The 27,467-nt window shown below is 32.5% G+C and overlaps 2 protein-coding genes and 1 pseudogene across 5 annotated transcripts; 1 reads left to right on the top strand and 2 right to left on the bottom strand.

The window, feature by feature from the left end:
- The first annotated feature begins 1,553 nt into the window (after positions 1 to 1,553).
- LOC107903133 (non-specific lipid transfer protein GPI-anchored 11) lies at positions 1,554 to 2,670 on the top strand. 3 transcript variants are annotated; one of them, XM_041094293.1, is made up of 3 exons: positions 1,554 to 1,972; positions 2,069 to 2,074; positions 2,351 to 2,670. In XM_041094293.1, the coding sequence occupies exons 1-3, from the start codon at positions 1,639 to 1,641 to the stop codon at positions 2,638 to 2,640; spliced, it is 630 nt and encodes a 209-aa protein (XP_040950227.1). In that variant the 5' UTR covers positions 1,554 to 1,638; the 3' UTR covers positions 2,641 to 2,670. The 3 variants fall into 3 exon arrangements, with proteins under 3 accessions (XP_040950227.1, XP_016684668.1, XP_016684669.1); XM_016829179.2 differs by having other exon boundaries at positions 1,575 to 1,972; positions 2,048 to 2,074; XM_016829180.2 differs by lacking the exon at positions 2,069 to 2,074 and having other exon boundaries at positions 1,583 to 1,972.
- A 739-nt stretch (positions 2,671 to 3,409) lies between these two features.
- Positions 3,410 to 7,142, bottom strand: LOC107905049 (tRNA modification GTPase MnmE). Of its 2 annotated transcripts, none has more exons than XM_041094295.1 (10): positions 6,882 to 7,142; positions 6,479 to 6,786; positions 6,227 to 6,365; positions 5,899 to 6,020; positions 5,586 to 5,789; positions 5,217 to 5,276; positions 4,881 to 5,019; positions 4,206 to 4,343; positions 3,881 to 4,099; positions 3,410 to 3,735 (listed from the first exon to the last, which is right to left on the bottom strand). In XM_041094295.1, exons 1-8 carry the CDS (start codon positions 7,081 to 7,083, stop codon positions 4,213 to 4,215), a joined length of 1,305 nt encoding a protein of 434 aa, XP_040950229.1. In that variant the 5' UTR covers positions 7,084 to 7,142; the 3' UTR covers positions 3,410 to 3,735; positions 3,881 to 4,099; positions 4,206 to 4,212. The 2 variants fall into 2 exon arrangements, with proteins under 2 accessions (XP_040950229.1, XP_040950228.1); XM_041094294.1 differs by having other exon boundaries at positions 4,225 to 4,343; positions 6,882 to 7,139.
- A 3,155-nt stretch (positions 7,143 to 10,297) lies between these two features.
- Positions 10,298 to 17,699, bottom strand: LOC107905050 (sulfate transporter 1.3-like; annotated as a pseudogene).
- Positions 17,700 to 27,467: the final 9,768 nt, after the last annotated feature.

Raw genomic sequence — 27,467 nt, forward strand, 5'->3', positions numbered from 1 at the left:
AGATGTCATAATTAATTTTTTAAAAATTAAAAAAATTCAAATAAATTATAAAAAATAAAAATTATTGAAAAAGCATAAAAATAAAAAATATATATTTTAAAATTAATCATTCACTAATGTGTTATAAATGTGGGTTGTCACGAGAATGTCACGTCGGCAAAGTTAATAAACATTAACTTTTCATCTATGTCAAGGTAATTTGACAAACAATACAAGTTCAAAAATTAAAAAAGACAGAAAAAATAAATAAAAAATTAAAATAATTTTTTTTATAAAGTTAGAACATCAAATAAATCATTATGCCTAATTTTTGTTCCATGTAACGCAGCTTTAATAACTTGTTATTTTTCTATTATAAAAAAAAACTAAAACTAAAACTAAAAATATTAACAATTTTTAAAAGGTATGTCGGTGAAAGAATTGAATATGTGTAAAGTAGACAATCTTTTAAGAGACTAAAAATAAAATTAATAAAACAAATTAAAAAATTGTTTAATATGAATTCTAAATCAATTTATGAGTTAATTAATATTTTGTTAAAAGTGTAGGATAATGTAAACTTGAGTGCATTAAAACATGTTTATCTTAATATTTAAGGGTTTAGAGGATATGAATAGTTTTAAATATTTTATAAAATAATAAAAACCAAAAAATTAAAAATCAAAACTAAAAAAGTATATATTTTTTTAAATCAAGTGTCGATAAAAGAATCAAACATATGTTAAGTGGACAGTCCAATTAACTTTTTCTTAAATGTATAGTTTACTTACTTTATTTTTTTGCTGAAGGTGTAGTTTACATTTTTTTCAAATTTTCCTGTTATATTTTTTTATTTTATAGTGGTGAATACTAATTTTTTTCTATTATTGATCTATTTATATAAATAAATAATATTGAGATATATTATATAGATAAATAAGATTTAATATTAGAAAAGACAATCTTTTTTTCAATTTTTATTTATGTTTTACTCATTTCTCACTGTTTATTATTGAATTTAATTATTTAAATTTCTAATCCCCACTTCCATCTCTAGCCCAAGCTTTTATTTAAAATTAAAAAAAAATCTAATACTTCAAATAATTAAACTATTTTTGTGTTGAAACAAATTATTTTTTTTAAAAAAAAGTTATTATCTATTCCCTAATAATAAAATAATTAAAATTTTAAAAATAATATTTGTAACTTAAATATATTTATTTATCATTAAAATTTTAAAAATATTTTAATAATTTTGGGTACACTATATTATTTTAATGCTTTAACTTCAATTATTTGTGTATAATTTTTTAAAATTTTTTAAAATAAATAATAAATTACAAAAGACTTTAAAATTTAATTTTTTTATCTTTAACTCTTTATTTATATTTTAAAATTAAAACCTTATTTTTTTTGGTGCAATATTATTTCACATAAATTATAAACATTTAAAACAGAAATATTTTTAAATATCAAATTAATAATTTAAATTTAAATTTAAAATTTAAAAATTCTTTTATCTCTAAATCCTTATTTAGCCTAAAATTAAAAAAAATTAAAATTTAAAATTTTAGGTCATCATTAATTTTAAAAGTTTCAGGTCACATATATATTTACAGCAATTTTTTTCAAACTTATTTTCAGTTATAAACTTGAAAAATGAAATCTATTATTGCTAGTTTTATTTTAATGTTCTGCATTACGGTGACAAAGGCTGAAATGTCACCTTCCCTATCTCCATCAGTGAGTTGTTCCACTATCATTTACGATATGATAGATTGTGTCTTGTTCTTAAGTGGCGACAGCACCGAAGATAAACCAACAACTGCATGTTGTTCTGGCTTTAAAATTGTGTTAGAAACAAATGTGAAATGCTTTTGCGAAGCTCTTAAAAGCAGTGCCGAATTGGGTGCCGACGTTAATCTTACCAAAGCTGTTATGTTGCCTTCAGCTTGTGAAGTTTCGGCATCTCCTATGAACAAATGTAACTTAGGTAAGTATTAAATTTTTTTTTTTTGGGTTTTTTACTTCTTTCTATTACTTATTTGATCAACAACATAATATGCAGTTTCTTCTCCACCTAGTGTAGCTCTTGGTACGTGCTCTTTCTTCTTCCCTATCATATATACAATTGTTTTCCAGTTTCATGGTTTGAAAATTGCTTTGGTAGATTATTTATTTATCAGTCTAAGATTCAAAACACAAAAAAGGAAAAAATTCCTTGCAAACTTATTTTTATCAAATACTTATATCAGTTATTGATCAAACATTTATAATGAAAATTAAGTTTAATTTCTACTATGGTATATCAAAATGCAGTGATAGAGTCTTAAGTCTTCATTTTAACTTAATTTTTTCTGCAACATTACAGTAGCAAACCCTTCCCCTAGCGAATCGCCAGTAGCTAATTCAGTTGAGCGATCGATTGCTCCAGTATCATCAGGAACACCAACACCGTCAGCTCTTGCAACTCCCACCGAGGAAGTTACACCAACACCATCATCCCCCGACAAGAAAATTACACCAACACCCTCAACTCCCGCCGATGAAGCTGCTAAACATGCTCCTTTACCAAACCTATCCGGAAGTTACTCAGTATCATCTTATTTCTTTGCTTTCTTTAGCGTGTTAGTGATTTCATTTTATTATATTTTAATATAATTTTATCTCTTTTTTTTTCCTTTTAATCAATCCAAGTAGTAGTAGTATGTTATTAATACTCTCTTTTTTTTTTTTGATAAAAACCCTTTATTTTTATATTAATTTTAAACTTTTATTTTAATAATAGTTTCTGTTGTTATAATATTAGTTTGCATTTCTATTTCTATTTTTATAATTTCTTTTTTAAAATTATAGACATTTATAATATTAATTTTTAGAAAATATTACCTTAAAATTCAAACTTCATTAACTCAAATATGATCTTAAACTTCGTTAACTAATAAAAATCATGCCAAATTAGAACAATTATTTTGATGAGGCAATATGTCAAAAACCTAAAGCTTTCCTTGCAAAGAAAATGAAAAAATTGCTATTCTACAATTAATATTAATAATTAATTTCCTACTTTTTTAAACAAACAAGCCAAAACATGGTGGTTTTCTTTCCTCTCGACTTTATAGAAGGAAAGAACTTCATAAAAAAAAAATGTCCAGTGACTACCAGCTGACCTTTCTAACAAAATATTTGATAAAACAAATGTCAAAGCAGCGAGTAGGACTGACCATAGAATGATTTGAATGGGTTTTTTTGATAAAATACACATCTTGTCAGGAGAAAGCATGCAATAATTATCAGAATAATTGTATTTCAAGATCACCCTTCTAATACACAACCAGTCAACTATGAAGCTAAAGATTAGGGACCAATACTGTATCTAAAACCAATCTAATCTTGGACATAAGCCTAAAAACAGGTTATTATATTCATATAAAACTAAATTAATTGCACACTTTTATAAATTTTTATAAGATTTAATAAACATGCATTTAACATTCTATGAAATACAGTAATTTCACAAAAAAAAAAAAAGTGATTTTACATCAGCTACTTCACAACCAACTATTTACCAATACAGAACTTACCAAAAATGTTAGATAAAATCTCCTCAGAAATGTCATCTCCACTTATCTGGCCAAGAGCCAATGCAGCCTCTTTTAAATCAATTGTCCAAAAATCAAGAGGCAGTTCCTCCTCTATCGTCGACTTCAATCTTACAAGAGCCTCCTTGGCTCGCATTAGCTGTTCGCATTGTCTCTGAGAAACACCCCATGAAAAATATTCCACAAGCAGCAGTCAGAATCAACATCAGACTGTCATGTTATAGCTTTATCTGAGAAATGAATATGGAACTACAATTGTCTAAAGCTAAGAGAAAAATGGCAGTTTTAAGAATGCTAACCTGATTAACGGTCCATCTACGGCCCGCAGCGGGAATCTTGTTTAGGCCAACAATCTCTCAGATTGATTTCTCCAAGTCATGTATCCCTTGACCAGTGATGGCACACGTAAAGACATGCTTACTGAACGACTTGGCTTCTCCATCGACCCAATCAGAGCAAGCAGATGAAGCACAGTCTATTTTATTGATTACTAGAATCATCGGAATGGATGCTGATCCCTGAAACTCAAAACAACACCCAATCTCACTATATATTCGAAGAAACTTACGTCAATGGAAAAGATACTTAAAAATGGAAAAAGCATCGAGATCAGTAGAAGTTAACCTTGATGCTAATCGCTTACCATATTGGATCGAATCCTCTCAAGAAGTTTCGTATCTTCCAGAGTCCATCCATCAATTGCACTCACCGTCATGATGATGACATCAGCACCCATAGCAACAGCTTCAGATCTTTCCACACCTAGAACAAAGTCATACAGATCTAAATAATGATTGACATATTAAAAAAAGAAACATCAATCATAAAAATTAAATACCTCTCGCGAATAAAACTGTTCAAATCATACTTAAATCAATTTCTCTGAAGATGCAAAGACTAACATTTGCTACTTTCTATATAGAGTGTAAAATCAATACACTCGATGAAAGGAAAAGACTGAGGTCCTAAACATTTTATAGAAATCAAACTAAATTGTACCTTTTGGCAATAAAAAGAAAAACTAAAATCTTGCATGGCCTTATTTGGAGATCTCATGATGAGAAATGACAAACTACAGAGTATAGCCCAGTCTTCTGACTACCAAAAAATATAATCCATACCATTTCCGATTTTCATTTTGTGTGTGAAAGTTGACTGGCAGCTGGATTAAAGATATATTTACAGGAATCAACTTTCTTATTAGAAAAGCATTATCTAGTAGAATAATCAACTTGGAACTCCTACTTGATGCTTGTAAATTACATGAGCTATTTTTGGAGGGAAGGAGAAAATTCTTACCAATCTTCTCCACGATATCATCAGTTTCCCTGATGCCTGCAGTATCAAGAAGTGTAACAGCGACACCAGCAACGCTAACACTGGCTTCCACCACATCCCTAGCGGTTCCTGCAATCTCTGTAACTATTGCTCTCTCACTCTGCACGCTAAAAGCAAGACATGGAGTTGAACTAAATGCCATACGGTTTCTATGTAAGAGAACCAGTGAACAAATGAAAGGACTAATAGTTCATGGGTCAAACAAATTGTTTATATGATGTGACACAGACATCAAAACCAAGTAATGGCAATTCAAATAATTTATGCAATAGGAAGAAAGGAGGGATAACCACGTACTTTGCTCCATCCATTAAGGAGGCTTGACTTCCCAACATTCGGACGGCCAACAATTGCTATCTGCAAGATTTTGTAAATGGAAGCAACTGTATTATTAAAAACTAACCCTAAATATAAGATGCACATACCGTCTCCAAACATTTAAAGACCAAAAGCTCAATTTATCTTATTATCAAAGCAAAATAGCGATAAGTAGATATAGACAACCCAACTGAATGATCAAAAGTTGGATGGTGCTCAGTTAGATGATATGTTTGGGGAGTAAAAATGTGAATTCTAAATAAGAAAAAGCCTCCTGCACTTTAACTCACTAACATAAAATTTCCACTTGATACACATTCAAAGATCTCAGATACACGGGGATTGTACCTGCAATCCTGATTGCAGAAGTTTGTCATAATTGGCAGTTTCCAGTGCGTGCTCTACATCCTGAGACATGGCATGCATTCTATCCATAATTACGTTGACATCGAGTGGAGGCATCTCATCCTCAAAATCTAAACGAGCCTCTATCTCAGTAAGCAATTCAATGCATTGTTCTCGCAATGATCTGACTAAAGTAGAGAAGCCCCCCTGTCAGACAGTCAAGCTCATCAATGTTGTTAATCACACTGCAAACCAACTCTAACTAGAAGATTTAAGAAAAATGGCTAAAACAGAAATTCTAAAGGTGAGTTCATGCCTGCATTCCTGCCAAAGCTGCATCAGCGGCAGCAACAGACTTAGCTGAAATTAATTTTCCAACATTTTCAGCTTGGGAAAGATCTAATCGACCATTTAAGAATGCACGGAGGGTAAACTCGCCTAAAAACAAGAAAAGGAAAATAAAAGATTAGGACAGTTTGGACAAAACGATGTATGTAAACAAAGCTTGCAACGCCTCTCCAATGCCTCATTAAGAGGGGTCTAAGAAGATATCTACTAGAATCTTGTTTTCAAGGACACTGATCTTTAATCAAACTAGAATCAAAAGTGCCAATAAATTTAATTTTGCATAAGTTAAACCCAACCTGGTTCAGCAAGCCTTGCTCCAGCTTCTAAACAAGCCTTCAACACACGACGCAGACACACTTCACTCCCATGGCACTGGAGCTCAACCACATCTTCACGAGTATATGATTTTGGAGCCAGCATTGGCACAGCTAAAACCTTTAAAAAAAAATTGCAACTTTAACCTCCAACAATTCCAATAGTAAAAACACGAACAACCCAGCAAGAAAAAGTTTAACAAATGCAATTTTTTTTCCTGGACAAAAGCATACCTCATCAACTACATTCCCCTGAGAATCCAAAACAACGCCATATTCAACAATATGACTTTTAGGTTTCCAAGAACCCGAACCTGAATCAAACCTCTTCTTCTTCTTAGCCGGGGAAAAAACACGGCCAGCGATATCGACAGCGTTGGGACCAGACAAACGAACAATGCCAACGGCAGCAGGAGGGCCTCCTAGAGAAGTGACGATGGCTGCAATGGTGCTGGTCGAGCTCTGGGCCTCAATTGAACCACCATTGTTCACTGAACCCAAACCCACCAAGCGCTCATCTCTGTTGGAAACGAAACTAGTCTCTGCAAAGGTCAAAAGGTGAAATGGGTAGTTAAATATAAAAGTGAACATGAAAAAAAATGAATTTCGGGGCAGGGGGACGGAGAAGATGAATAACCTTGGCGAGTGGAGGCAAGGGGTTTAAGTGGTTGGGGTTTAGGGGGGAGAGGGAAAAGAGAAGAGAGCTTTTTGGGGAACAAAAGCGAGGAAAAGATCAGTTGTGGAGGCGGTTTCGTTGGCCTGTAAAAACGAGTGATAATAGTACGGAAAGATGGGAGTAAAGCCATTGTTGCCGTGTGTGAGTTTTCACTGATTATCATATCAATGAAGCAGAAGCTGAGAGGATGAAGAAGCAGTTCTGCTCTTTCCTTCTGATGAACTATGGAGTCTGGAAATGTCCATGGCCCATGCTTTGGTGGGCTGAACTGAGCTTTATTTCCATTTTTAATCAAATGGGCTTTATTCATGTCCCAATCCTGAAGGGTTCATCCATTTTTTTCAAAGTTCTTTGGAGTTTGAATTTTCTTTAAAAATAAGTAGTGTTAGAATGAACTAATATTTAATTAAAATCATAAAAAAATATTATTTTGTTTTTATAGTTTTATAAGGGTTAATATTTGGTAATCTGACAGTCTAATTTTTTATTCGATACTAAGATTTAAAGAACTCGTCATGTGTCCTTTTTTTTAAATATTTTACTATATCCTTATAAGATACATGTTAACCCCCTAATTCTGCGTATGGATCTAAAAATTTTATTAACAATGTACCAAATATTTTCCTTTTTTATAATAACTTCCAGTAAATTAAATTATCTACTTCAACATCTATCTATACTTATATAAAGAATTTTACTAATTAGTGCTACGAATCAATTTGAAACCGACTCAATTAAAAAATTACCTAAGTGCATATTTTCGTATTTTATTATTTTTATATGAAATGTTTAAATAAATAACTATAAATGGAAGGTCTAAAAATGTTTAACTTTAAGCTTCACCAATTTACCTATAATTTAATTATTAAATTTTTTGTAAGTATAATTTTACCATCGGTTGGGTGTAACATTTTTAAAAAAAAATAAAAACAATTATTATGATAATTGGATTGAATGAATAAATTAACAATTAACTTAACAAAAATTAAACTTTAAATTAATTACTAACCAAAATAAATTTGAAAAAGAACTCCACATTTATATAAAGTGAGCAACACTAACTTAGTTCAGGCAAGGAAATTTCCTAAACTTCTTAAGTAGGTAGTAATTCAAAACCGGTGGAGACAATGATGATGATATTGAATTGAAGGATAAGATCTTATTCCCAAAGTGACCAAATTCTTTGAAAGGGACCATTATTTAATTCACAGTAGTCTAGAACAAATTATTATTGTTAAACTTTTGGGTAAAAAGATTAGACGTAATACACTTTGAAATAAGATTCATGCTCTTTAGAAATCTTCAAAAGTCTTTCGCATATACATCTTAAGAATGATGAAATTAATTACGATCTAAAGTTTTATCAAAACATCCTTGGACTATTTTTAGACACAACGTTGCCGTCCAACCATGGTCAGTCTTTTTCCACTACTCATGAGTTTCAATTCAATGGGGGAGTGTAGGTTCGTCTCTTACTTCTTCGAGGACAAATGTACAAAAAAAATGTCTCCAGACTAATAATGGCACCCGTGGGAAATTTGCTAGAAAAAAAAAATTAAGGGTCGAACTCAACAGACCGAGTATGAAGGACTTCCTAATATTTTTGCTTTTCTTGTGTTCATTTTGGCCATCTTAAGAATTTTCGTCCTTCATCGACTTCCACTGTTAACGAGGACGGGGTAGATGTTAGTCACCTAACACCTAAAGATGATCTGAGCAAGCAGGCAGAGGTTGAAAATTCCGGTATGTGAATGGTCTTTGAGAGAAGAAAAAGAAGGCAAGGTAATAAAAATCTCGAAAATTCCGCTAATATCCCGAGGAATAAAGCGAATAAAAATAGGTTTGGGTTTTCTCTAATCTACACGAAGATGCGACGAATGGAATTGAAGGAAAAATATAACAGTGATGTAGGAAAGGCCCACAAAAGAAGAGCCCAATTGTTAAGGGCGATTTAAAGTGACTGAAGCCCAAGAAGATCCAAAGAAGTTTTTCCCAAGATAATAATCAGAGTTCCAATCAAATTTTGTCCAAAGTTGTGTCAATCGACACTTTCTTAAATTTGGAGAATCATTCAGTGGTGTGGTACACAAGAATAAAGATCCTAATCAAGCGGTTTCTATAAATAGTTTCATGTGTTTTCTTCAGTTAAATGGAAGTAGATGAAGCGAGGGGTTAAGGGCTCATCTATGAAATTTCGGTTGGTGTAAACTGGGAATTTATCACCTAAAATGGCAATGTTGCAATTGGTTGAAAAGATTGATAAGAAAATTCATGCTATTCAGTTAGACTGGAATGATGGTGATAGCCAACCTTCGTGCATGCATAGATCGAAAAGAAGAGTACTGTGGGAGTTGCTCACTCGTATTGGAGATGAGATGGTTGAGCATTGGTTGACTGTTGGTGATTTCAATTCCAATCTTCAATTTGATGAGAAAAAGGGGTGCTTTTAGTACAAGTAATGGTTTGTTTTGTGATTTTATTTTTAATAATGGTTGAGAGATCTGGGAGCTGTTGGACCTAAATTTACTTGGAGTAGTGGGAGGAGCATTCATGAGAGACTTGATAAAGCTTTATGCAATGATAAATGGAATGAAGTGTTTCCAGATACCACAGTTTTTAACCTTCAATAATTGAAATTCGACCATCGCCTTCTTTTTACTCAAATTAGTCGTGATGTTAGCAATAAACCCCAACGTCCTTTCTGTTTCTTTGCTGGCTGGGTGAAGCATCAAAATTTTAAGGAGTTTATCAAGAATCAATGGCATTGTGATAAGAATATGAGTGTTACTTTATTGACTTTAACAAAATCTATTAAACCTTGGAATAGGGATGTGTTTGTAAGTCTTTCAACTCATAAAAAGGAGAATATTGAGGAGATTACGGGGTATACATGAAGCATTGAACACTCATACGAGTAAAAATCTTTCCAAGCTTGAAATTGATCTCGAGGAGTTACATTGGAGATAGGAGTTTAGATGCAAGTGGGTTAGTCAAGGGGATAGCAATATGAAGTAATTCCATAACCAGGCCATGGCTAGAAGTTGAGAGACGGTTAATAGTCTTTTGATGTGAAGATTATCAAGAATGAGATGATTTCTTTCTTTAAAAATCTTTTCACTGTAGAGGGTACGGTACATGGTTACTTTCCGATTCATGATGCTTTTCCTAGGATCTCCGTTGATGAACCCAAAATGCTTGGCAATCTAGTTTCGGATGAAAAGATTAAGAAGGCATTGTTTGAGATGAGCCTGCTTAAAGCTTTTGGTATTGACGGGTTTCATGCTTTGTTTTTTTAGCCATGGGATGTTGTAAGTGATTTGATTTGCAAGATGATTCATGAAGTTTTCTCGGATAAGCCAATTGACCAAAAATGGACCGTACATGGTTGGTTCTCATTTCCAAGATCAATAACTCGGAAGGTATGTCCCATTTTCGGCCCATTAATCTCTGCTTTGTACTTATAAAGTGATACCGTTATGCCTAAGTTGGTAAGACTGAATCAAGTCAGTTTTGTCTCTGGTAGGAGTATAACAAATAGTATTATTATAGCCGAAAAAGTTTTACATTCCATGAGATTATTGAAGTCTTAAACAAATTCCTCTCAATCATGCATATGAGTGCTATTATGAATTATATTTCCATAGTGTCTTTGCAAGTTCTTTGGAACGGAAAGACGATGGATGAGTTTCACCGTCGAGAGGGGTGAGGCAAAGTGACCCTTTAACACCGTACCTATCGTCCTTGGTATAGAATGGTTAATCCATAGTATTAATAAGTTAGTTGAGGATGGGCTATGGAAGCCGATTAAATTGGCTAGAGAGGGTCCAAATATTTCCTTTTTGTTCTTTGAAGATGGCCTTTTTTTATTCTCCAAGGTAGAGTCATCACAGGATGATGCCATCAAAGGAATCGTTGATCAATTTAGCTATTTCTTTGGGCATCGCATCAACCCCCTTAAGGCTTAGATTTTCTTCTCGAGTAATACTGATGACTCCTTGCTAATCACATTAATTCAGGACTGGGTTTCAAAAACCTAATAATCTTAGGAAATATCTCGTTGTTTCGTTGTTTCATAAATAGATTACCAAAGAAACCTTCGAATTTGTTGTTGATAAAGTCCAAGCTCATTTAAATGGGTGAGATGCCAAACTTTTTTCTAGAGCTGGTCGCGTTACGCTTGTTAAGTTGGTTCTTCTTGCAATCCGAATTATTTCATGCAAAGACACTTATTCCAGCTTAATCCATTCTGAAATAGAAAAGATGGTAAGAAGATTTATTTAGGAGGTCGACGGGGATTATCAAGATGATGGCACTGGTTAACTGGGATAATCGTTGTAAACAGTTGAGAAATGGCGCCCTTGGCATGCGGAAGTTGAAAGAGCATAATATGTCATTCATCATGAAACTGGGTTTTCATACCTTGACTAACAGTTATGAATTCTGGGCTTGGATTCTTAAGAATAAATATAAGTTGGTGATGAAGTACCGGACGATAATAGTAAGCCAAAAGCTTCTTGTTTCTGGAGATCTCATTTCAAGGTATGAGGTGTCCTGAAGAATGGTATCTCATGGTCCATTGGCAAGGGGAACCGAATTAAATTTTGTTATGATGTCTGGTGTCTGACTTGGGAACCTTAAAAGCAACGTCATTTATGTCGTGGTCATGGTGAGGATAATATTTTAGTAAGGGAGATGATTAATGATAGTGGGCATTGGAATTGGCAAAAATTTGTAGGCTGATTTAGTAGTCAAGTTCTTCTAGAGATTGCAAGGACTAGACCTCCACAAGCTTATGATATGGATGACAGGTGCTCATGGCGATGAACCAACAATGGAAGGCTAAAGGTGGCGGATGGTTATAAGATTTTGAATCAACACCAATAGGGTAGTGCAGACTCTAAATGGGACCTAATGTGGAAGCATAGAAGAGTAAGACCTCCACGGTTGAAAGAGTTTTTGTGGTTGGCTTGTCATGGTAAACTGTTGACTAACTTGGAAATTAAGATGCAAACGAAGAATTGTCGATCATCCTTTTTGTAGTGTATTTGGAAGATGTTGGGGCAGTCACTCGTGCTGAGAGATTGCCATCTAGCATCCAGCTGTTGGAATAAAGTTGTTCCTATTTCCTGCAGAGACGATTTCTTTAGGATGCCAATTCAAGGTTGGTCATTAAGTAATCTTTCAAACAGAAAACAAGTTGATCATGCTGGGCGGGACTGGGATATTCTTTTTGAAGTAGTTTGTTGGCAATTATGGTCTCAGAGGAATAATTTCATATTCCGTAATGATAATGGCTCTAGTAACTCAGTTATATCTAAGAGTTCAGCCTTTGTTAGCTGAGGCTATGGAGAGTAACTTTGGGTGCGATACGGTTATGCTTCAGGATCCTGGATGGTTCAAACCTCAGGTCGGATGGATGAAGCTTAACAGAGATAGGGCGCTTAACCTTAGAACGAAAGAAATTGGAGTTGGAGGACTCATCAGAGATTGCAGGAGCGACTGGGTTGTCGGTTTCTGCAGATTCGTTGGATTGTGTTCCCTGTTACAAGCTGAGCTCTGGGCCATTTTGGAGGGGATTCAGATGGCTTGAGATTTAGGTTGACGCAGGGTGGTAGTGGAATCGAACTGTCATAATGCCTTGGATATTTTGATAGATGATAATGCTGATTTCTGTCATCTTAGTCTGATGAGGAGCATTTTGGTTTTTAAAAATAGACCATGGGAGTTAGCTTTCAAGAAGGTGTCTCGTGAAGCTAATCAAGCTGCGGATTTTACGGCAGCCCTACATTCCAAAGATCACACTTTGTGTAACAGGTTTGAGCAGCCTCCGCAAGGGATTCATGCTATCCTCAGGTCCAATGCTAGAGGTACTTCCCCTGAGAGAAGAAATCATGCGTAGTCTCTCCTAGAGCTTAGCTCTCCCTTTTCCAAAAAAAAATCAAAGATAAAGTGACAACAAATTAGTGAATCCTATGTTTGACTTTTGGATACCTAAAAAAAGCTCTCATGTAACAAACTGTTTAAAAAAAAAACTATCAAGTAATAAAAAATTACCTTAAAAATTGGCAACCAATGAGTTGTATAATGTTATATTGTTATCCTTAAAATGCGTTATTCAAATTTAAATAAAAAAGGAAGACGACTAGGATGAAAATAATAATGATAATAATAAGAGTCGGCAAAAATCTTACGTCTCTAATCTTCAGTGACGACAATCGAACATATGTAGTGGGTAGGGTTCTTAATGAATATAGCTCTCCTTTTAAGTCTATTTTCATTCCGTTGCCTACCATCATTAACATATATAAATTGGTTTGAAGTTTGAATGATATATATATATATAAACTGGTTATCTACCTCGTTGAAAACCAAACACTTGGGTTTTGATAAGTGATTCTATTGGTTAACAAACTATCGAGATTAAAAAAATAAAACTGGATTATATGGATTTATTTTATTTTATTTTTTTGCAAATAGCAATATGTCCGAGCCAAACATATTGCTTTTGGCCAAAAAATCAAACCAAACATATTGTACACTTGTTGCATTGGAGAATGATCTCAGACACACTCAGCTCCTCCCACTTAAACCACTTCTCATAATCGAAACCTTCATTATTAATCATATGCACCTCCCTTCTTACTATATATATGTACATTAGAGTCATAGTTTAAGGATCATGTTTTTAAAATGTTCATACTTGTTCTTGGACCGGTTTTGGAGAACATGATGACACTGCATCTGCAACAGTGAGGAAAATCTTGTCGTCCCCGATTAAATTCGCAAAATTCGATGCGTGAAGCTTCTCTATCACCACTGGTCCCGGATTTGCCAGAATCAGCTGTTCAATAAATGCAGGCAGCCTCAATCAGGTAAATGGTAATTAAAAGCTAGCCTTTATTAATTTTTTTTCAGTAAGCTTTTACTATAAATTTAATTTTTTATTTATTTGAGCCATCATTTTTTGAATTACCTGAATATTCTTTTTCTGGAGACTACTGTGTAGTTCTTCCAAGGCATGGATGCCACTGGTGTCAATGTCAGTTACAGCTAACATACAGGAAATTAGGAAAAATGAGCTAAAAAAAAAACTTTAAAAGACATAAAGATTGAGAATAAGTCAATGGATTCTACGTGACATCTCAATTATCAAAAACTGGATTGTCGATTGGCATTCAGCTTTTACTTGCTCTTCTTCATCCATCAACCATCTCAATATCCTGCAAACCATGTCCACCAATTAACTTTGAGCATCTTGAGAGATCTAATCGAAACTTGGCTCAATATAGCCAAATTCTTAAACTTCCAAACCCCATCACAATTCTAAAACTCTAGAATTCCTATATCAGAATTAGAGAGAAAGGCTAAGAACAATGTATATACCTCTCCCTGACATAACTGGAGTTGGAAAAGTAAATCGCAGAATCAACTCTGACTATCAAAATCCCTGGAACTTTAGTTGCTTCAGGATATTGTTGGATATTTCGATACACAGTAGTCCCAGGGAGCTTCCCAAGAATGGCAGTTCGAGGCCTAGTAACTTGTAAGAGGATTTTAGCAAAGGATATTATGACCTGCCATGCATGGAGTTACAGTGACAAAAGATTTATATCGAACACATAAAATATATATCTATATAGTTGATGTAAAGGAAGTTTAGGTAGTGGACAACTAAGTTCTTACAGCAATTAGGAGGCCAATCTCAACCGATGAAAAGACTGTTCCAAGAAAGGCTCCCATGCACGCAAGAAAATCAAATTTATCAATCTTCCATATCAGAATTGCTGCCTCAAAATCCAAAAGCCCAGCCACAGCTGATATAATGATAGCAGCCAGGATAGCATTTGGGGTGTACTTGAAAAGAGGTGTTATGAATTCCAAGGTCAAAAATACAACACAGGACATAACGATATTTGAGACTGCAGTTTCGCATCCAGCCATGAAATTAACTGCAGATCGAGAAAATGAACCTGCAAGAACAATAACATCAGTTATATTATATATGCCTATATTATTATGTGACTACATGTGTCCTATCTCACCTGTGGCAATATAACAGGAAGTCATGGAACCAACGATATTCATTGTTCCTAGTGCCACCATTTCTTTGTTTCCATCTATTTGATAGTCTTTCATCGCAGCAAAAGTTCTTCCAATGGCAGCAGCTTCCTATATAATCGACCCACAAAGAAGAATACGTTAAAGGGTCTATGTAGATGCAATTTCATAGTTAATTTTTTGGTTAGTGAAGATGAATAAACAAAAATGGCTTACCGTCAATGCGATCATACCAGCTATCACACCAATCCTCATACCTTTAACAAGATATTCACCAGTGAAGTAAATTTGATTTACAGATGAGGGATTGATTCCTTTTTCAATATGCTTCACCTGCAAAGATGAAAGAACAGTGGTTCTGCTGTCAATACTCAATTAGTACAATAACTACTAAGATTTGTGCCATCACTTTGAACAGCTGAACTATTAAATTGCAATATTGTACCATTAGAGGTTAAAGAAAAGAACAGTAATGCTTACAATCACAACTCCTTGCTTTTCTGCATGTGTTATAAAAACGAAAAAGGTGGAGAGAACAACAGATATCAATGGAGCTATAGCAGGCACCCAGAAGAATTTCTTGTTCCTTTTTCCCTATTTCACAAACCAAAGCATGTCAAAGTGAGCAAATGGTTACAAACCTGTTATAGTCGTAAACAGAATATATAAGAGTTTAGACTGATCTCTTACAATGTATTTCGCAAACAAAAGGAAGGATAAAAAGCTAACTCCAATGACTATAGTCTGCCAGTTCCACTGCAAAATATATATAGTATCATACAACTTTAGTAACTGTTGAATGTAGTGGTCAATGATAACATTGATACTGGTTAGTAATTCTTTAAAAAGAGAGAACTGAAATGCTTTTTTTTTTTTTAGGAAAAGGGAGAGAGTGGATATATAAATGCTTACTCCATGCTCGACGTTGCTCCATACAGACTTCATTACCGAAATAATGTCTGTATCCTTAGTAAAATTTTTTATACCAAGAAGTCCCTTAAGCTGTTGGAGGGCAATTGTGACAGCAGCTCCGCCCATAAAACCGACGATGGCAGCATGAGAAAGGAACTCAATCAAATACATAAAGGTAAATACCTAAGAAAACCAAGAGTTGCTTGAGTGACGCCTGCAAAAAAGGTAGCAGTGAATGCAAGCCGCAGATACTCGGGTTTATTTTGGACAGGGTCGAGCTCATCTGAAAGCATAGTCCCTAATAAAAGAGATACCACAGCGACTGGTCCAATGGCGATATCTCTTGAACTTCCCATGAAGGCATAAATCAATGGTGGAACAAAGCTGGAATCTGTAACGGAACGGTCGAAGAATAACAATCATTTTATATAAAAAAAAGGCAACAAAAAGCTACTTTATACAATGTAAGACGAGGATAAATAATACAATAGAAACTTACAAAGTCCATACTGTGGATCCAAGTATGCTAGCTTTGCATAACCAATGTCCTGTTTTCCAAGTAATTTAAATGAATATATAGGTAAATAAATCTGACATCATATCATATGATCAAAATTAGTGATTTAAGGAGTGTGTTTGAGTAGGAGTGTGAATATCCACCTGAGGAATGCAGAGACTGGCAATAGTGAGTCCAGAAATGAGATCACCCCTAAATTTTCTCCAGCTGTAACTCCTTCCCCATTCAAGAATTGGGAAGATGGCCTGCGTTGCCAGGACGAACTTTCGAGACCTGGGTTGATCCTTGAAGGGACGCAGTGGGTCATCAGCGAAGAATGTTTCTCTCACAGTGGCTTTGAATTCCTGGAACAGGTTTTGCTTAGGGGGGACTCCCACCTTGTGAAGATAACGTGCACTGTGCACGTAACGCCGAGAGGATGACATGCTTCTAATGTCCATTTCTTTGGTTTCAACTTCCTCATTTTTTGAGTGAGACATCGAATCCATGCCCACTTAGCTCTCCTGTACCACAGCCAAAGTAAGCCTCATCCATAAAGACAGCACTTACCAAGTAAACCCATGCATGCAATTCATTATAAAACAAATATCACTGCTTAACAAAGTATCTAAAAGATCAAATATATTGATCAGACGATATGGAGTTTACAGTCTACGGGTGGACTAGAGGGTAACCAAAATTCACTAATATAATCTCAAAGGGATAAAAAAACGAGACTCCTACGTCCAACGAAACCCTAAAACCTTATCTCAGGATCTCCATGCTAAACTAATGGAATTTTTAAACTACTCGCAGGATTTTATTTTTTAAATAAAGGGAGGGTAGAAGAAGTTATTCAAACAAGCATATTGCTTGTATATAAAGGCATAAACAACTCAAAACTCCTTTACCATAACCATGTAGGGCACGGGTTATCTAGTAAATTACCGACTCTTATTAATTAGAATTTATGTAAAGACACCGAGTTCAATTAAAGCTGTATTAATGAAGAAAGATTAGCTGACCAATTAACACAACCGTACTAATATTTCTTAGTTATTACTACATGTAAAATGTTTCCCTAAAACTCGGTAACCAAAGAAACTAGAAGACAACATAATGAAAAAAATGAAATTAGAAGCTAACCAAAGAAAGTTGATATGGAGGTAGTGGGCGGAGAAAGTGCAAGCAAAAGAGTTGTTTAACTTGGAAAGAAGCAAAGGAAGATCGTGCTTATATAAGTACGGAAGGAATTCCAATGTCAAACTTTTACATGCTATAATCAGCAATAATTTATGAACCTGGACCTCTTACTTGTCCCGCAGCAGATTTTAAAATTACAAAGCTATCAAGCATGTGAGATGATTCGATGTCAGCATCTGATCATCTCTCTTCCATGATATGCAGCTGGGGAAGATGTTCACTATATATGCGCGGGTGGCAGCATCCATAATGTGAAGACTCATCAAAGGTTATTTGACTAGATGAAATGTTCAAAAAGTTTATATTTGTTATTTTTATTATTTTTCATAAAAGACTCATTTTTCTAAAACTTAGACTTTTATATGCCTTTTTACTATTGTCTCTTTTCATTTTACTCTCTTCGAGATGCTTTTCACTTTCACTTTCAAATTGTGTTTTCTTTTTCACTACCAATGCTTCTCTCATCATCGATTCCAACCTTTCTACTTCTTTGGCCAGGCTTAATAGATCGATCGTGCCAAGACCATATCCTAGTTGAAAACTCTTGTCAAATGTGTCTCGGGGTGTGTCAATGTCCAACACTAATACCAGGGAGTTCCATATGTGCCTCGCAGGCTTTCATTATCTTGTCAGGAAAAAAATTCCTTTGAAGTTTAATTCCATTTATTAGTAATGTACCTGCCACTAGTACCATTAAAATTTGTGCTGATGTGAGACGCAAACCAATCAAACTTACCAATTAATCCAAATAATTTTTACTTTGCCAAAATTGAATTAAATAAAAATAAGTTTCCCTTTTCTAATTAATAGAATAGAAAAGAAGAGAAAGGGAAACCTAACGTTTAGAAACCCTCTCTTCTGAACTTCTATTTTATTTTTAAAATTTTTAACTTAGTTCCACAATAATTCTGTCGTACTCAAAACCACCATTGTTGATGGAAACCACCGTGCCGGCCATTGTTACTGATGTTCGATTCCCGATGGCTCAGACCATCGCTCTTCAAATCTTAGACTAAAAAAGGATAAAATTAACCAAATCGCAAATCTTACTCAGATCAAAGATTGAAAATATTAGCCTGAGGCTTTGAAGCCCACATACCCATAAGCCAACATTCAAAATCCAAAAGGGTTGGAGGCAAAAATTCATCAACAACTTATTGAAATGATAATAATAAAAAGTAAAATGAAGGCAACAATATATGGGAATATTTACTTGTTTGATATTTCAAGCACCAATGTTGAAACTTTATTCATGTAAAAGAATAATAGAGTGTGTGAATAAAGATGAAACAATAAATCTCAGTGTCTTTTTCTTCTTCACCATTTATACACTTTTATTGGTTCTAAACTTTTAAAAAACACCCGACTTTTCAACACTATTGGTTGGAATTTCGTAGAGAAAACTAATATTTTAAAAAATTAGAGTAAGATTAAATGATTATGGATAAATCTTATAAGTCTTTATGCTATACCATACACATGTGGTGTAATGCCAAAAAATGACCTTATATGAGCTTTAACCTACTAATACATATTATTAGGGATCAGAATTAGGGAGAGCTACTTTGATTTTCTTTTTTCTTGTTTGGTTTTCTCTCGACATGTATTGCTACTCTTTTTCTAGTAAAAGAAATTTAAAAATTTTGATTATCAAGATTGTATTAGATTAAATTTTTTACGTTTCTTTTTAAAGTTGTTTATCGATTTTATTAAGTATATAAATATATTAAATTGTACACACATAAAAATATATTAGGAGAAATTTTCAAAGTTTTTAAGTCGGGTGAAAACTAAAGTATTGTAAAGTCATATTAAATTTATATTTTAATATTATTAAACGCATGCTTAAATTTTAGATTTATAATTTATATATTTTTTATTTAAAATATAAACAGATAAGATGTCATAATAATAATATTAATTAAAATTTTAAAAAAAATATTTTTATAATTTAATCATTGTAAGTCAACCATTAATCTGTTTTTGAAACGTTAGGATATCAACTGTGCTGTCGTGGAGGTTGGGTTGTTTGTAATTAAAAAAACTAAAATGTCAGCGATGATGGCGTGGCATCTACTTTGATTCCCTTTTGAGGTTGCTTTAGTTGCACACGTTGGTTGAATATGGACGATTTTAAGGTTGAGTTCAGTTTTTCCATAATCCAATGGGTTAGGTTGACTTCTTCTTCTTCTTCTTTTTTCTTGTTGGGTTTGAATGGTGTTTAAATAAAATTATTATTTATATATATTTGAAAGGATTTCAATAAAAGTAATAACATATTATTTTTGTTTATTTATACATTCTACTTATATATATCTAATTAAAGTCAACCTTATCCGTTCAATGTATATATCTCTTTATATTATATTAGTATGATAATTTGAAAGTTAATACATTTTAATCCTACTTTTATTTTCAAAATTTTAAATTATTTACTTTTTAGATTTAAAATTTTAAGTCCAATGTTACCACTATTGAAATCTTTTTATTGCATTCACTAGTATAACATTTTGAAATTAAAAAAGAAAATTCAATTGGTAGTCATGTAACAATAAAAATAACAATGAGAGTGTTTATATAAATTTTTTTCTTAAAAGCATTCATTTGAACTCGTCATGATAAAATAATTATTTATTGGAATAGTGCTCCTAAGAAACATTGACGTAAATATTTTGATTAAAGTAGTTAACAATATTAAATATTTAGACTAATTAATGACATTATGAAAATAGTATATGATCGAATTATGTCAAAAATAAGGTATATAGATTAAATCTCAAGTTTCAACATAATATAATAGTTAAAATTGAAGTTTGATTATTGTTTTATAATATGATCAACAATGTATTGTATATTTTGACCTAGCCCATAATCTTTATTTATAAAGAAAAACGCGAGTTCTAATTGAACAAGAGATAATAAAATAATAATATTGCAATAGAAAATGCACATTGTCCTATTAGGACTTCGCCATAGGTGGAGCCACTCCTCTGGGAACTAGGGTTGCTACCCATCAAATGCTAGATGAGGATATTGGACCTATATCACACATTGGGTACAATTATATGTGTTATTTAGACCTTAAATCAACTCATATAATTTATTCAACCCAATAATTAAATTTTTATTGCAAAATTTTATTTATTTTATTAATTAAAATTAAATTAAATATTTTTCACAATTAATTTTTTCTTAACTCATATCTAATTTCATGAAAGTCATGATGACTTTATCATCCTAGAATATATGAGTAAAAAAATTTAATTGCCTTGTTCAACAAAACTGCAATGACTAATCAATTTAATTATTACTTTGAACTTCAAGTATTTAATTACAATAAGTTAAATAATAATTCAAAGAAATTAATTTAATCTCTAAGTCATCTCTTGCTCATAGAGGGGAAATGCATTCACTGTAGATAGTGATACATGCGATCTGTTTCTCTAATTCATCGTTTTCATTCATTCAATTGTATCGATTCAAATGCAATTCGTATAAAGTTGTGTTGAGCTAGCGGAGAAACCAATTAAACATATATATTTAAGACTCAAATAATTTGTAATTAAGTTCCAAATCTTCGTTTATTAATAACAACATTATTTAGTCATGAAATTAAGTACCATGGCTAAACTCTCCCCATTATATACCATTACAAAAGCAAATTTTTTTATGCACGTTTAATGATTTTGTCATATATGTGTTACCATCACAAGATATCATTAATTTCTTTGGGTTAAATTCGTTCACCCAACATGATCCTGTTTTATCTCACGGTAACCATTACATTTTCGTTTATGAAAAAGTCAATTACTAACATATAGTAATCAAATCATTCGTCCTAGACGAATGACTCGTGGTCACGTCACTTTTTCATCAACCATGTAAAGCCAATGAGAGGATATTATTTACCATCTATTGGGCTTTGAATTCCATTATTGCAAATGAAATCATACCATGGAGAAGCCATATACCCAACGTACCAGCTTTTGGCTCTATTACTAATTGAATGCAAGTTTTTAATACATTAAAGTATATGAGTCACACATGCATAGTTACACACTATATGAACATCACAAGTAAACAAATCCATAAATTGATCTAGAATAAATCCAACTTGGGTCCTGTCAAATGTATTGTCAGTCCAGACAATCACACATATGTCTCTATCTTCTATAAGTCATTCGCTCTAATACCGTATATAAAATATCTCCCCAACTAGACTTGATAAAAAACATGATATCCTTAAATTGATTTGCTCAATTTCGATTCATCAAATGACGAATTATTTAGATTATCTACTAATATAAGTTATCTTCTCACATGGTGATCTGACCACATAATGCAACTTAATATTAGTTAAACGAAAGGTAATCGATGAATCAATATTTGCTTATACATTTTACTTTGTGTGCAAAAACTATTGAGGAGAAATACGGTCAATAATAATGTGAATGATGGATTTTTATTAAACCAATTTGTTCAAAAAAATATAAGTATATATGACGAAAACTACACTAAAGACACTAAATCCCGACTATAAAAATTTTTAAAATGGTCACTCGACTAATCAAGTTTATTTCTTTTGTCATTTTCTATTAAATGTCATCAAGTTTTTGTTGAGGGTGAGGTGACCGCTCAAAACTTAGTATAATAATAAATTTAGCCCTTAACTTTTACATATTGTCTGAATTTAGTCATATTTTTAAAAAATTAACCTTGAACATTTTTATGTTATAGTAATTTGATCCAAATTTTAGAAATTCAATATATATATAGATACATTATTTTAAAAAAACCTAAAAAAACTATAAATATAATAAAACAAAAAAATTTAAATTTTTAAAAAAATCAATTTAGTCGTAAACCCGAAATATTGAAGCCACAAAAATTTTGATCATTGATTTTCGTATCCACTAACTTTCTGTTCTTCAAAAGAGGGGACGAAGGGAATGACACAAAGTTATAAAATAAAATAAAATAAAAAACCCCACATTCCCCATTTATGAAGGGAAAAAAAGGAAATTTCTAAATCAATTTTCTAGGTTTAGAACTTTGTTGGAGTTTTTTTTTAATTCATTTTAGAAAAATCCAAATCTATTTTTGAGAGTTGTGACGATAGGTGGAGGGTTGGGTTCGGTAGACTAGTGATGGTGAAGGTTTTTGGGTTTAGAATTTATTAAAATTAAATTGAAGAAACAAAAATAACAAGATGAACATGTGGAAGATAATAATTACTATTAGAACACGAATTTTTTTTGGGTTTAGATGTAAATTGATTTTTTAAAATTTTATATATATTTTTTTAAATTTATAATATTTATAATATTTAGATTTTTTAAATATTATGTTTTTAAATATTTTTATTTTTTATAATTAGGATTAAATTGAGATAATATATAAATGTTTGGATTAATTTTTAAAATTATGACTAAATTAACGCAATATATAAAAGTTTAGAGCTATAATTATTATTATATTATTTTTTAAATTGCCACTTCATATTCCCATTAAAAACTTAACCTGGAAAAGGATAAAAGAAAAGCTAGTGTAGTTTACCTTTGCTTTTATTAGGAATTTTTTGTTTGCAATAAGGGTATATGAATAGTTTGATGAATATGAATTTTTTTTTGTTATGATTTTGGCCAAAGGAGAAATAGGGAGTAGCCTAAGAATGAAGGGTTGCTAAGTTGGTTGGGTTAGAGGTGAGGCATGAGATAAACAATGCTAATTAAGTTTTGGGGCTTGAGTTGTTGTTGATATTGTTCGGATTATCGAGTTAAGGAGTAATGGTGCAAAGATTGAGTAATCAAAATGTAAACTTGTATGCTTACTAATAGTTTAGTTGCCAAATTATAAATTTACCCGTCCCCACATTTGACATCCATTACATAGTTAACGATCTAGTGATCAAAATATAACTTTTTGAAATTAAGTGATCAAAGTGTAAATTTACTAACAATTAAGTGACCTTAAATGTAATTTGCCCTTAAAAAACCTAATGAAATCTTATCCACTATATATCTTTCGAAGGCCAAGCTTTGCTTCAAAAGGAAAATCTGTAAAGTCCTTTCCCAAAAATAATAAAGAAAGGAAAAAAGCTCAAAAATGAGTTCAAAATCAGAGGGTCATAATCTGTCTGTAATAATACTTGTAATAAACTGATAACAATGAGATGACGTTGAAAGAACCATATCTCATCCAGGTTCAATGAACCCAACAGTGCGTTTCCATGAATAAATAAATTTGTAGCTGCTTCAACTGAAATACTATATAATATGCTTTCAACAGATTTAACCTTTCCAGGCACTCAAACATACAAGCAAGTGTTGGGATATCTAAGGAGCTGATGCCCACGTTGGTCGGTTTGTTTTTTCTTTTCTTTTTTTAAGAAGCCAAAAAGTCAGAGATAAAGGCGTGGCATGTAGTAGCAAACGTAGTCCAAAAATGGTTGAACATGGAGGATTCCAAGGGTAGATTCATCTTTTCATAAATAATCCGTTGGGTTTGTATAGAGTTTAAATAAAATAGTTAGGTTTGAACATCCGATTGGCATAAAAATAATTGGTTTTGGAAGGATTTAAACAAACATAATTTCTCATTATATATGTACCATGTCTATTCAAATCGTTGAAAGGGCATCCTTAATTTGTATTATCTTATGCTTTCTTTTTTAAGTTCTTTTGTAAGCACTAAATTTTTGTCCGACTAGAGTTTGTGTTTAATTTTCAAAATTTCAAAAAAAAAAAAATTTAAAAAATAAAAATTGCATTTTGACACCTAAACTTTTCCTAAATTTCATTTTGACCCTTAAACTTTCTTTAAATTTCACTTAGACCCCTAAACTTTCATTAAATTTCATTTTAATCCTAAATTTTCTAAAAATTACATTTAGCCCCAGAAGTTTTGCTGCATTTGCGATTTGGTCCTTCAGACAAGTTACATGATTTGGGGCACCCACTTCCAGATTTTCAGGCCATAAACATGGGTGGCTGCTCCTTCCCCACTTGCTACCTGCAAAAAAGAAGCAAAACCAACTATAAAAAGGAGTTTAAACTCCAAAAATGAGGACACCCACGAAAAAAAATAAAAAAAAAACTTGCAAAAAGAGAGATTTTTTCGAAGGAAAAAAGAAGAAAAGAGAAGAAAAGAGAAAGAGGAGAAGAAAAGAAAGAGTACCGGCGTCGGAGGAGGTAGCGGCGGCGCAAGCGGTGGTGGAGGCTAGACTTTGAAGAAGAAGAAGGAAGAAGAAGGAAGAAGAAAAGAGGAAGAAGAAAGAAAGAAAAAAAAAGAAATAATAAAAAATATTATAACAGTCGGGTCAACCCGACCCGACCCACCTACGACCCGATCCGACCCAGCAGCCCAAGAAAAAACAAAAAAAAAAGAAACAAGCCCAAAAAAAAATCAAAGCAAAAAAAAAGCAAAAAAAAGAAGGGAAAGAAGCAGCACAAAAAAAAAGGGCAGGCCAACAATAGGCCCAATTCCAGCAGCCCAACAAGCAGCCAACAGGCCACCAGCCAGCAGGCCCGCGCAGGCCAGCCCAACAAGGCAGCCCAGCAGAAAAAAAAAGGAAGAAAAAGAAGAAAAAAGAAAAAAGAAAAAAGAAAAAAGAAAAAAAGAAAAAAAGAAGAAAAAGGGGGTTCAATTTTAGCAACCCGTTCGGCGAAGCTCGTGTTTTAGATTTTTCGGTAATTTTATTTATTTCTCTTTTAATTTAATGCTCGTATTTTTATGTTATTTCATTTTAATATTATTAGCATTTTATGCATTTTATATATTTTTATATTTTTGTATTTATATTTACAATTTAATTAAATTTTAATTTTACTTTATTTTAAATAATTTTAATAAATAAGGCAACGAATCGGTTTAGCATCGAGTCACTGAATTCATCGCTATGTTGGGTGAATATCGATGGCTTATGTTAAATTCGGGACCCGTTTTAAAAATAAAAAATGTTCAAAAATCCTCGTGTTTCAAAAAAATTTTCTCGTGTTTTAATACAACCCGATTAAATATTAAATTGAATTGGTTTGACACTAATTCGTCGATTTCATTGCCATGTTGGGGTGAATATCATCGATTCGTGTTAAATATGGTACGTTTTTCTAAAAAAAAAATTCTTGTTTCAAATTTTCGAATCTTTAAAAATTACTCGTATTTTAGAAATTTTCGAATTTTCGCGTTTTCAAAAGTTTTCGTGTTTGAAAAAAATTTTCGCGTTTAAAAAATTTCTCGTATTTCAAAAATTGTCGTTTTTTATAAATCTTCGTGCTTTCAATAATCCTCGTGCTTTTAAAAATTCTCATGTTTCAAAAATCTTCGTGTTTTCAAAATTCTAGTGTTTCAAAAATTTTCTTGTTTTCAAAAAAAAAATTTCGTGTTTTAAAAAAAATATTTCCGTGTTTTAAAAATTTTCGTGTTTTAAAAATTCTCTTATTTAAAATTTTTTTTTAAGAAAAAATTTTGTTTCAAAAAAATGTCTTGTTTTAAAAATTCCCGTGTTTCAAAAAAAAATGTCGTGTTTTAAGAAAATTTCATTTTTTTCCAAAAATTTTCGTGTTTCTAAAATATTCGTGTTTACAAATTCTCGTGTTTTCAAAAATTCTCGTATTTTAAAAAAAAACTTTCGTTTTAAAAAAGAAATACTGCGCTTCAAAATTCTCGTGTTTTTTTTTAAAAAAAGGGGTTCTCGTATTTCAATCGGATCACGACTAAATATTAAATGGAACTCGTATTTTTGAAAATTAAGACAACATGCGTTTAACGAGATACCAATTTTGGGCGTCGCGAGGGTGCTAATACCTTCCTCGCGCGTAACCGACTCCCGGACCCTAATTTTCTCTGGATTTTGACGTGGACCTAAAATTGTCTCTCTTTTTTTAGAAAAGTTAAAAAAATTCTTCTAAAAAAGGATTTTATTTGGTGTCCGATCACACCTAAAAAAGATCGGTGGCGACTCCTCTTTTGTAAATAAAATTTGAAACTTTAATTTTTCAATAATCATTTCAAATAGCGCCTATTGCCAAATTTTTAGGTCGCTACAGCTGGCGACTCCGCTGGGGACTTTTTTTTTCGAGAGTCGAGTCTAATGTTAAACGCGTGTTGTCAAAATTTTCAAAATTTCTTGTTCAAATTAACATTTAGTCGTGATCCTTAAATTTTTTGTTTTTAAAAAAAAATCATGCATTTGCATCGTGTTGTACATATTCTAATTTGTTTTATCAGGTTGTTTTTCAGCTTTAAATTTTTGCGATTTTATTTTTGGTTTAGTTTTTTCTAAATAAAACGTAAAGGTTTACAAGTTTCTCCCCACACACCGTGCACTTGCATTTTTTTTGCATAACATGAGCTCTATACCCGGGCTTCGTCCCTGTTAAGAGAAAGTAAACGCTACGCCTTCGTGAGTTAACTCGTTCCTCCGCACAGGCTAGTGAATACTTTCGGGTTACATATGACTTATGCTTTCGTGAGTTAACTTGTCCCTCCGCATAGGCATAAGTAAATGTAATCCCTCGAATTGATCATCGTAAGCCTATGATGGGCCATGACCGAGGCTCTGTACTAATCTTAGTAGATGACAGTGCAGACGATTCGAGTACCCACCTAGAACCAAAACCGCATATAGTGAACCATACGAGCTATCCAATTAGAGCCATGCTGAACCTCTGTCCGCTTATAGTCATTAAAATAAGTACACGGGGAAAATGCCTTTTGCCTTTCATTTACGCTGTTTATGCAAAATAATTGGATTGGGTAGTTTAATTTGTTTTTCAAATTATATTTGTTGTGTTTACTAACCAAGTTTATTTGTTTTTACTTTTATTTTCATCATGCATCATAGGCATCATATTAGGAAGGTGTTGATTAAAAGTTGG

Source organism: Gossypium hirsutum, chromosome D05 (genome assembly GCF_007990345.1).
Source record: "Gossypium hirsutum isolate 1008001.06 chromosome D05, Gossypium_hirsutum_v2.1, whole genome shotgun sequence".
NCBI classification, from domain to species: Eukaryota; Viridiplantae; Streptophyta; class Magnoliopsida; order Malvales; family Malvaceae; genus Gossypium; species Gossypium hirsutum.